We start from the raw sequence: 12,410 nt of genomic DNA, 5'->3' as shown, positions 1-12,410 counted from the left end.
GGTATTTTCTTAATTGTGTGCTCAGTTAGAACGTGTAACAATCCATAAACTGTCTTATAGTTCCGCCGCATTAAAATTTTCAACAATAGGCAGTATACGTTGTATATGATTATGTCATTTGGTCATGTCCGACCTCTTAGATATGCAATAAAGGCTACTGTAAATTTTGATTGGAGTCCATTCAACATATGGGTAATAGAGTTCCGCTTAAGCCGGTGCATGCTAGGGGACGAGAGAGGTGTTGCACATTTCATTACCTCTCATGAACAGATTCAATCCAACCGAGTCTGTTACTATTCTTCTTGATTGCATTATTTGCTTCCAAAAGATCTTTTTACATATTATTTTTATTCACTCATTCACTTATTTAAAATATTCATTTTATAGATGATTACAATGTGCAAGGTATTGCTTTGTCATCGGCCTGTTAGTTAAGCTAAAGTCAGTGAATTATGTGATGTATATACATTGCTATACCATCGACCAGTTACGCAAGAAAGGAAACAAAAGTTTATTTGGGTTTAAAAAGTGTAACAGCTGATCCTCAGCTTGTCAGTGCATTTGCAATAGCTCGCATAGAAAGCCATGTAAAAATTCTTTCATGTGATTCGAAGTCTTCTGTGTTTTTCATTGTTTATAAAGAAAAAACCTTTCAGCCAGGGGTCTAAATTTTGCATATGCCATGTTATAGGGGATATAATACCATTCATGCATGGCAAAACGCTGCTGATATTGGCTGGTCTTCGGGCAGATTTTAAAAAAGAAACACTTGTCCTTAAAACATAATTTCATGAATTAGACTTGACCAGAACGGGAGGTTTAAAATGTTATAAAATGTATATGCCTATAAAAATGTTATGATATACGAACCATAGTAATTTCCTCCAGTGGTGCCTAGAAAGTATCCTGGATTAACACCGGTGTCGACGTCTTCATATGTATATTCGTAAATTAAGTTTTCACCTTCGTTATCCCAGTACATTATCTCGAATATATTGTCCAAATACGACACAGTTTGACGATTCAAATCGATATGTGCTGAAAGTAAATATTTTGTGAAAATCCGACTCGTTCAAAGACCAAAAATAAATCTAGCTATATTTGCTATATATTTTATTATATAAAAGCATTCTGTTCAGTTTTTAAACATGGAAAAAGTGGCGATGAGATGCAATGTCACTTGAAAATAGTCTTTTAGCAGAGAAGTTTTGCGGTGGATGAGGTATTTCTGCGTTATAGCAACATGCAGGTAAGTCGTATAATATGTTAATAATGATCACTTGACATCGGTCCATGGTTTGTTCTACTGCCACTAAATGTTGCTGGTCTAATTCCAAAACATGAGGGAAATAAATCTGAACATTCATTTCTGATGTCATTTAACAAAACACTATTTGAATAGCTTCCGGTCAATAGCAAAAATTCTTTGCGCCGCGTCCTTCGAAGCCAGGCAATAAATGTATAATGGATTCTTTCTTTTAAAAAAAATGTTAGCCTCTCTGGAAACTTCCAACGTCTCCTCGATATCTTTGCAATATCTTTTCTATTACAAACATTATATCTATGAACATTTTAGTATGTTTAGAAAACTGTGTTTTAAGTAATATATATCTATATATATTTATACAACGAGATCGGAGAGATTTCATTTCCTTTTCAACCTCAACCATGTTATAAAAGATATAATGGAGAAAAATTATGACAAAAATCAAAATGACTATTTTCATCCTGACATATATTTTAAAAAATCAGTGTAGCTTGGCGTTTAATCATCTATCAGAAATAATTCTGAGTCAACCACTCAATATTATTAGGTTATTTAACATTGTTCTGTAAATTACGGAGATATATTTGGAAGAGTAACAAGCTGAGAAAACCATATGGACGAGCCGCTAGGCGAGTCCAATATGATCTACCCAGCTGGGTACGACTACAAATATATCTCGTATTATACAGTCCAACGTTAAATAACTTTTCTATTCTATATCTATTTTATTCTAGTTAAAACCAAAAATGATTCACTGAATATTGTATTTCTGCCAGACGGATAATCGAGCGCCTACTTCACCCGATTTACATTCGGAACATTTTCACGCATTTCGGGCTTTAGGTCACAATTAGCTAAATAGTTTCCCCTATATATTCTATATAAAACTGACCTTTTATAAAGAGCTACCAAACATAGCTAGACCCATTTCAGAGAACAAATCCTTACCTCAATTTATGATAAAACTGATATAAAATGAAGAGATAAGTAGGGGTCATGTATCTTCTAAGAGAGATTTCTCTGGTCACATTTGCTTACTGTAAACTGACATCAAAATCACACTGCTGTGACCTGGAAGTACTACTCATACTAAAATTGAGCTTCACTTCACCAAATACAACCTGCGCACCCATTTTTCCTACCAAAATGTCAAAAATACATCCACAATGAAATTTAAACAGAAACTAGCTTCAATTTAGACCTCTGTTGCCATGCCAAGTGAAAAATTAGTGTTCAAATACCTGGCAGCCATTACGCGACTAGACCAGATGGCTCCCACGCTGGTTCCTTTAGTTTAGTTAGGCCTTTAACGTATGTTTAACATGAGACTTTTTGAACCGTCCAAAAACGGAAAAAATACAGGTTCTTTGTACGCCAGTGCGTCCAATAAGGTAATACATTGTACGGTCACGTGTTGCAAATGAACGTTCACAATTAACAATTATGTCTTTTTTGATTAGCAGTATCTTTTTCTCTGTTTAAATTTCTGTGATTATACTTAAAATGGGGCCTATACCAGATGGCATAGTTCACGAAAGAAGTCCATTCAACATCAAATGTATTGTAAAACTGAATTTTCTCACACTTTGTTACCATGTTTAGTTTAAAAAAAAAGATCACTTCTGATTTTGATGACGTTCAAGATTTCTGTGTTATTTGACTGAGTAAATATATATACACAGAGTAAAATATATATACACATGTTTAAAATCTGAAACCAATTCTTAAAAATTTCGCAAAAGTTTAGAATGAAAATTGTCATATTATGAGTTCCAGCCACAGCAATCAAATAATTCGGTCGGTGGTTTTTAAGTTTAAGGAAAAATACCAAGGGTTGCACTAGAAGATTAGTAAAGTGTATAAGACTTTGGTCTTACTTGGTAAATGTCTATATACTGGCGCTTGGTTCTTTATGACGTTGAAAGTGAAAACATCAGTGTCCGTTGTATTGTATCCGTCTGAGCATCTTATTGTAACTGTGTATTGCTGTGTCCGGTTATGAGTCAAACATCCAATATCGGTATCGCAGTAGTAGGGTATTGGAGACTGGTACTTGTACCCACAGCCTGGGTCTTGACATCTTAGCTTGTACAGCGTATACGCTGCAAACAGTCGTTTAGAATTTCTAACAAAAATATATCCGCATGATATATGCACAGTCTTGGGCCTAATATGAAGAGTACAACAAGTAACTAATTTCATATCGATTCATAAAAATGCATCCCCTTAAGTCATATTGCATACTAGAAAATCTAACATGAAATAAGGCACTGCCTCACTCGGGAATCGATCCGACTTCAACTCAACACATACGATTTGAAAAGAACTACATCTATCTAATGACACCATCGATTCCATATCATTTTAAGGTATTGGACCCCTAAAAGTAATGTTAAAAAATGGCATTTGCTTGGTATATTCTTTAACTTGACCATGTTTCGCACTGTGTTGCAAATTTTAAACAACTTTTATCGTGCCGTTTTTGTAAATTTTGCATAATTTATGATATTTTCTCAAGCTCAAGTAGAGACAAATTTCAATGTGATGGCCACTATCTGAAACGTTTGCAGAGAATTCATTACAGCATTACTTTTAATAAAAGAAATATCAAACTATTGTTAAACAATTATAAAACACAAAATAAAACTGTAAATATCATTTTTTCAAGGGTGCCTCGAATAAACAGATTTAATGAGACAGAATTCTAACTCCAACATTGAAAAAATAAGGTCGAATCCTGTGAGTCTGTTTTGAATTTTGCTCACTTCATTCAAAAATAACCTTGGGGCAGAAGTAAAACCTACCTGCATTTCTTCCACAATATGTAATCTAAAGAATGAAGGCAAAACAGAGAAATTTTACCGCATGTAACTCAGTATTTTTAAAGATGTCTAACTCTACCCCTCCTGATTCAGAGGTAAATTCACTTTGAACAGCAAGAAATCGCTCATTAAATGAAAATTTTCCACATTTGTACAATACATCCATAATAAGTATTGTTAGAAGTAAAAACTTACTAGAAAAAAGGAAAATATGGAGAAAAAAAATTGGTCCCAGCGGGGCTTGAACCTGCAGTCAAAGTAGGTTTATGGTAGAAATTGAATACTCTTCAAAAAGGAGGTACTCTATTACGGGTCCAATAGGCTATATACCAATAAAAGAAATTGTTCTTTGTTTCATATAAAATTCAGCTACTTCAGAACATTTTTTTACAGTTTCTAGATTTTCACTCCGTCGTAGACCTATTTTCCATAAGATATCCATACATTTGCTTCAAGAAAATGAAAAGAAAAAGGGGTGTTGAATAGTATGCAGTGAAATGCAAGTCAACTGAAGTCAGGTACCCTCATATTGCCGCATTTCAGAAAGCGGTCCGCTGAATAAACACCCTACTTTGGTATCGATGTAACTCATTGCAGACTTGGAGTGGTCTTCTGTGCATGCCCGAAAGTGATTATCAGTTCTAGCGCACGGCAAAAATATGCATATTTTTGCATGTCCGCATGCATTTAGTGTACTATATGCATAAAATACTGACTAAAGGTTAGGGTTAGTATCACCATGGTTACAAAATATATATATTTAAGATATTTTCGTTCAAATTTAGTTAATCCGGTATGTACCGGAGACTGTAATTTATACCGGCGCTCCAAGTCTGCATTGAGTCACAGTCCTTTCGTATTCAAGTAAACAACTCGAAAACATGCGAATATTAGCATGAAATGTGTCCTGTTTTATTTAAAATTCATTCCACGACTGAAATAATGCCCATTTGGCCCCAAATTTACGCGCAATGCGCGAAAAATGGAAAAAAATAGGATCTATTTATTAGGGACTTCTTCCGATTTCCAATACCTTAAAGGTAGATTTTGGAATAAAAACGCTGCCCATATTTGTACTGATGTGCAAGACGTTGCGGTTCGGACAAGTTATGTGGACGCTTGTTAGGCAAAAGGAAAAGGCGTATTCTCCAAAAAAATCCGAAGTCAGACCCTCTGTGTATTTATCAATTCGATAGTATATAACTCATTCGGTATGCCGCATGTTACCGTTTTGCGACGAAAATCGGTAGGATCGATTCCCTATAAGAAAATCGTTGACCAGCAAGCTTCATTAATAATTCAATACGTTTCACGCCCCTACCAACATCTTTAAACTCGGACAACTTTCATAACATACAATCAATATGTTAGTCAGTGTTCTGTGATATAATGATTGGGTATCTAGGTGAAGCTCCGAACCACCTGAAGTTCAAAGCTTATAAGATATTGACAAAACCTTGCTGAAAATTATGACATACTAACTCTGGTATTGCTTTCTGTCATTATTTTCAGCAGCGAACATGTGAGTATTGTTTGGTAACAATTTTCTAGAAACATAACCTATTCTTGATATCAGGACAAAAAATGAAATTTTCTTTAAACAAATATTTTGCTTGGTACCAGGACAAAGTATAGAATTTCTTGAAATACAACTTTTGCTTGGTACCAAGACGAAGTATAAAATGTTCATGAAACACAACTGCGGCTTAATACGAGGATAAAGTATAAAATGTTCTTGAAAAACAACTTTGGCTTGGTACCAAGCCAAAGTATAAAATGGTCTCGAGACACAACTTTTGCTTGGAACCAAGACAAAGTATAAAATTTTCTCGAAACACAACTTCTGCTTGGTACCAGGATAAAGTATAAAATTTTCCTAACACAACTTTTGCTTGGTACCAGGACAGAGTGTAAAATTTTCTTGAAACACAATTTTTGCTTAGTACCAGGACAAAGTATAAAATTTTCTTGAAACACAACTTTTGCTTGATACGAGGGCAAAGCATATGAATTATGTTACACCCTATTTGAAGAACATACCGTAGGAAGAAAATAGTAACCAGTATTGTTTCGACAGAGACAGCACAACTGATCCGAGTAATAAACCAATTCGTAACACACAGCTTATGAGTAAATTACGAAAGTTACGTTTTGATTGAAATACAGACACAAAAAAATCTAAATTTTGCAAGAAAAATTGATGTACATATAAAACATAAATATCATTTTACAGACTACAACATTAAACTATAGGAATTCTCAAAGAAAATATTCTCATGAAGGTAGGCGATCTTAAAACCATAAATTCTTTTATTATCATTGAAAGGAAATTTAAGCATCTTCAGTGTTTCAATATATGTTATAAAATACAGACATAATCTGTTGTTATAAGTTTTGACAATGTTTATACTACCAAGTGCTTAAATAGAATATTTGTTTTATTCCAAGTAATCAGAGCCAAACATTTTTGACTGGTTTCAATCTGTAAGTACTTTTATATTGTATCACTTTTGTATTAATAACAAATTTTTAGGGTTTTTCTTTCAATTTTTTGTTGTTGTTGTTGCTCTTTGAGATTGTGTGAGAATAATGTATTCTATTCCGAAATGTCAGTGGACTGTATAAACAAGCTTCAGCAGCTTATATTGTCGTAAATAGTGATACTGATAAAAATGCAAGTCGGTAATGTAATAGACTCAACGACTCTAAAAACGCCGCATCCATATATGATTTCTATGCAACTGCTTTGACATTCACTTTAATATTATTACGGTGTTTTCTTGTTACTTGAAACATGACAGTTATATCTCGTATTCGTCGAGTTCGTGTTGTAATCAATGCAATGCAAAATTAAAAGTGCGTATATATTTTATTTACAGCTGCGTTAAAGTAAATACACTAGCAACTGCACACCCTAACCCTAACCCTAACACTAGGGAATAATTCATAAAATAATGCTGCCAGAGTACGACCCTTGTGCCGCTTGATGTTGGTGATGATAAGGAAATTTTTAAGTTTAAAGAAAACACTTCAAGTAGTTGCCGAGATAAGCAGAATGTTCACCAAGTCTTTAACTAAGGTGTGACGCGGAATGGACACCGACGCCGACGCCAGGTCGGGTAGGATAGCTCTACATACATTTCGTATGGTCAAACTTAAAATTTCGTCATCAGTTACATCGTTATTTAATCCTAATTGGTCGGCGACGTGAATTATCAGCATATCGCTAACATATCCCGATCAGAAAAATACTATTAACAGAGTAAAAAATATAAAAAGTAATTAAATTGTAGACGCAAAGCAAAATTCCTTTGTTCTTTAGTATTTTTTTTTTGTCTGCTATATACTAGTTCTTCAGTTTGACGGTTTTCCATGTATGTGTAATTATATACTAAAACATTGACTAAAACATTTACGTGCAGTAGTAGACAATGTGAGCCGATATTTTGTCTTTTGTGCTATAATATAATTTTGTCATTAATTGCACTATTACTGTAGTTAATCATGATTATGTCTATATGTACTTAATATCGACAAAATATTTTTAAAAAGCTACACAAGGAAATGATTCTTACAGTTGTACGCATAATTTCCATTATGTCTGAGTTCAAACATATCATCTTCCTTTGGGGACCAGTCAGTTATTTCGCAGGTGTTGTTATCCTCCCAGTAATAGTTATAATCACAGACGTATAACTGATGTATCATGATTTCGTTGTCATAGTCCTCGAAAAGGGAGTAGCTAGCTGGTAAACTGCAGATATCAATGGGCTGCAATAAAAAGTACACTTGATCGTACCATCGTAAAGGGAAAAGCTACTTGGAAAACTGAAGATATCAATAGAATGCAATAGATAGTATGATAACCGTGTCCTCTCGAAAGAAGACGCTCGTTGGTAAACCACTGATATCTATAGGCTGCAATAACAGGTACAACTTGCAGTGTCCTCTCGAAAGAAGACGCTCGTTGGTAAACCACAGATATCTATAGGCTGCAATAATAGGTACAACTGGTCGTGTCCTCTCGAGAGAAGACGCTTGTTGGTACACCACGGATATCTATAGGCTGCAATAATAGGTACAACTGGTCGTGTCCTCTCGAGAGAAGACGCTTGTTGGTACACCACAGATATCTATAGGCTGCAATAACATGTACAGCTGGTCGTGTCCTCTCGAGAGAAGACGCTTGTTGGTACACCACAGATATCTATAGGCTGCAATAATAGGTACAACTGGTCGTGTCCTCTCGAGAGAAGACGCTTGTTGGTACACCACAGATATCTATAGGCTGCAATAACATGTACAGCTGGTCGTGTCCTCTCGAGAGAAGACGCTTGTTGGTACACCACAGATATCTATAGGCTACAATAAAACGTTTTTCAATTGATCGTGTCCTCTCGAAAGAAGACGTTCGTTGGTAAACCCACACATACCAACTGACTACAATAACAAGAGCTTTCACAGGAGACAGCGCGCTCGACAATTTCGATTCTGGATAGTTTGTTTGTTTGTTTTGGGTTTAAAGCCGTTTTTAACAATATTTCAGTCATGTAAAGGCGGACAGTTAACCTAACCAGTGTTCCAGTATTCTATACAAGTACAAACCTGTTCTCCGCAAGTAACTGCCAACTTCACCACATAAATCAGAGGAGGAGGACTAATGATTTCAGACATAATGTCGTTTATCAAATAGTCACGGAGAACATACGTCCCGCCCGAGGATCGAACTCACGGCCCCGCGATCCGTAGACCAACGCTCTACCTACTGAGCTAAGCGGGCGGGCGATTCTGGATAGTGAAACTGGGCAAACCTGAGGAAGCTGGAGCTGTCACTAGAGTGTTTAATGACTGATATGTGGATGAAAGTATTGTTCAATAGCTTGAGTCTGTGTCAAAAGTATTAAGTGTATCAAAACATTAGATAAGCATTATTCTAAGTAAAAGGGACATAATTCATGAAATATTGGTACAAGAGTGACACACCTTGTGTCATATGATGTGAGTGATGATGTGAAACAACTACTTCAAATCTGAATCAAATCCATATAGTAATAACTGAGATATAGTGAAAATGCATCAAAAATTAACCTTTAACTCATTCAGGCATAATCCCTTGAAAATCCGTGATATGAGATAAGCGCTCCAAGTCGAATCCCTTATTAATGCGTGATGATAACGATATAGCTTAAGTTGGGTCCCGCATTAATTCGTGATCAACCCTTTGTTAAAAAACGCTTGATTGGTTTAAAATTATAAACACGGCTTTCCAAAATATTTAGCCAATCAGATAAAAGCTTTAACTTCGAAATGATGTTAAAAATATTCTGATTGGCTTTATTCTTATGTAAATGCGGGAATTTCAAAACGAAAAAAAAAAAAATAAAAATTGTAAACATGGCAAGCTTTGATGACGATAATTTTCCGGATATAGACGACACAGAAATGGAATATATGATGGGAATCAATGAAACCGTGAATGATTCGGATATTTCTATGTCTAGTGACGATGATTCTGACGACGATGTGCCTTTAGTGGACTTAATTCAGCGACAGAATGTGAACCGACGTGACGAGGATCGGGTGGGGTACAAGAATGGAGTGCCAATTTTAGACCTATAAATGTTAACCTTTTCAGTGGAAATCCGGGATCTTCCGTAATTGTGGATGTAAATAAAACTGAAATGGATTTTTTAAATATATTATTCACACCGCAGATGATTCAACAAATCATGGACGAGACTGACAAATATGCAACAAAAAAGCAGCTGGAGAAACCTGATGATAAATGGAGGAACGTTACATTTAGTGAAATAAGAGCCTTGGATTTCAGATTGTGATGGGGATTATTGCAGAACCTAATTTTGATATGTACTGGAGTAGTGATCCTATGTTTAGTCCATGTGGAAAATAGAGGGAATGACACGCGATCGGTATGACAAAATCAGTAAGTACTTCCACGTATCCGACACACCGTGCAACCCGGCACGCGGACAACCAGGCCATGACAAACTTTCACATGTTCGACCGATTCTTGAGGCCGTGCGTGCAAATTTGATGGCCAATTATAAACCGCACCGTGAAACGACAGTTAATGAGGCTATGATTGGATATACCGGTCGCTTAGGATTCAAACAATATGTGCCACTGAAGCCGACTAAACGTGGGATCAAAGTGTTGGTATGGGCGGACCCTCACAATGGATATGTGAATGACATTCAAGTGTATTTAGGTAAGAAGAACCGTGACGGAGACAAGGGTTTAGGGGAACGAGTTGTGATGGATTTAGTGACACCAATCTTGAATCGCGGACATCATGTGTATTGTGACAATTATTTCACTACGGTAGGACTATTCGAAGAATTATAACAGCAAGGAACTTACGCGTGTGGAACATTTAGATCCAACTGACGATGAATTCCGGACGAAATAGAACAACAGAAGCTGAAGGAACAAGGGACATCTATCATGATGCAGAAAGGAAACATGGTTGCGACAGCTTGGAGGGACAAGAAGACCGTATTCTTTTTATCTACAAACTTCGACCCAACAACGCCGAGGACAACAGTTCAACGAAGGCAGAAAGACGGAAGCCAGAAAGATATTTCTTGCCCGGAGTACGGAATTACACAAAGTATATAAACGGTGTTGACCATGCGGATCAGCTACAGGCAATGTACAGTCTCGCGCGCAAGTCAGCCAAGTGGTGGAAATATCTTTTCTGGTTTTTAGTTGATCTTGCCAGTTGGAGCCGATATTTTGATGGACAACAGAAGACAAGAACTGGAAGACCTAAGCCACTGACACAACTTGATTTTCGAAAGAAACTCGCGAAGCAGCTAATTGGGAACTTTATGCAGAAAAGGAAACGCGACGTGCTCAAGGAAAATATTCAGCTACAAGGCAGGATATGCTGGCCGGCTAATTTGGGAAAAAGGCGAACCTGTAAGATGTGTGCAAAAATGGAAAGCGACGCGAAACACAGTATGGTTGTGAAGGATGCAGAGTGAATCTTTGTGTTGAGTGTTATAAGCCGTACCACGTTGAAAAATTTCCGGATCGATTTGGGAAATAGTGCTCAAAATCAGTGTGTAAATAAATTAAATTTCTGAACATCAAGAGGGCTTGTAATTCATTAACAATATATTAAATTAAATAAATATAAGTATAAAAATCTATAAATTTACTGCACTAACTTCTCTATTTACAACAGTATCCTTGTATGTATAAGCCGCATCATGAGAAACCCAACATAGTGTATTTGGGACCAGCATGGATCTAGACCAGACTGCGCGTAAGCGCAATCTGGTCTAGATCCATGCTTGTCGCAGACGCACTATGTCGGTTTTCTCATGGCGCGGCCCCTATATGGTATCATCATTACCTGTCAATCAACAAGAATGACATTTGATGTAAATATGTTTCATTATAAAGTCTATCAGTGATTTAACATTTCTACATTTTAAATAATTCAAAATAATTACTGGCCCTCTTGAAAGTGTGCTAAATTAGAAATGAGTGTTTATTGAGCCAAGGCAGTGTCGCGACTAGTTATGTGAAAGTGAAATTGTGTGCGTTATTCATTATTGTTGGTAGCACTTGTTGGTAGCACTCCCTCCAAAAAAAAAAAAAAAAAAAAAAATACACATATATTGTACATTACTGTATATAAGTGAAATGATTTTATTTGACAGCATGCCCAGATCTTTATTGTAAATAATATACATACATGTATATATATATATATAGCCCTTTTACATTTTTTTTCTATATAAAATTAGAAAAAGAACTACCAGCTCCCTTGAAAGTGTGTTATTCAATGAAAATAAAAAGAAAATAAGTGCAAAGGCTGTGAAATCAGGAAAATTCAGTGTAATTGTGCAGTGTTTTGTGTTATCTCAAGCCTAGGAATTTAATTAAATACAAAATATATTGGATTAACTCATATCACAAGAAAGGTACAAGTATACCTAATATGCATATGAGTTTGGTGAGTCTGTATTTCATAATGACCCAGTTACAATCTTTTTTGCATGGTATATGCATGTTGTTCAAAATCCTTGTACATGCTTTATCAGTTTATCACTTTTACTGTAGACTCCAGCTATAGATAAACCCTTAGACTCTTATCAGAGATAAGTTATCAGGCCTGAATGAGTTAATACTAAGTAAAAAGGGGGCATAATTCATGGAAAACAGGTGCCGGGGTTATGGACCTTGTGTCATATGATGTGGGCGATAAGGTGGAACGACATCGTAAAAACTAAGATATAGTGAAAATGCATCAAAACTAACCTGAAATTTTAAGTAAAAAGGGGGAATAA

At 35.8% G+C, this 12,410-nt stretch overlaps 1 protein-coding gene across 1 annotated transcript in view; it reads right to left on the bottom strand.

Moving 5' to 3' along the window:
• LOC123551399 (uncharacterized) overlaps window positions 1-12,410 on the bottom strand; it is an 88,853-nt gene that overhangs the window by 45,191 nt on the left and 31,252 nt on the right. The window contains exons 6-8 of the mRNA XM_053542127.1: window positions 7,665-7,860; window positions 3,145-3,369; window positions 871-1,038 (exon numbers count right to left, since the gene is read on the bottom strand). Of these exons, the coding sequence (XP_053398102.1) occupies window positions 871-1,038; window positions 3,145-3,369; window positions 7,665-7,860 (589 nt within the window). The remainder of the gene's footprint in view (window positions 1-870; window positions 1,039-3,144; window positions 3,370-7,664; window positions 7,861-12,410) is intronic.

This window comes from Mercenaria mercenaria, chromosome 4, assembly GCF_021730395.1.
Source record: "Mercenaria mercenaria strain notata chromosome 4, MADL_Memer_1, whole genome shotgun sequence".
NCBI classification, from domain to species: Eukaryota; Metazoa; Mollusca; class Bivalvia; order Venerida; family Veneridae; genus Mercenaria; species Mercenaria mercenaria.
This window is presented reverse-complemented; position numbering and strand designations above follow the sequence as displayed.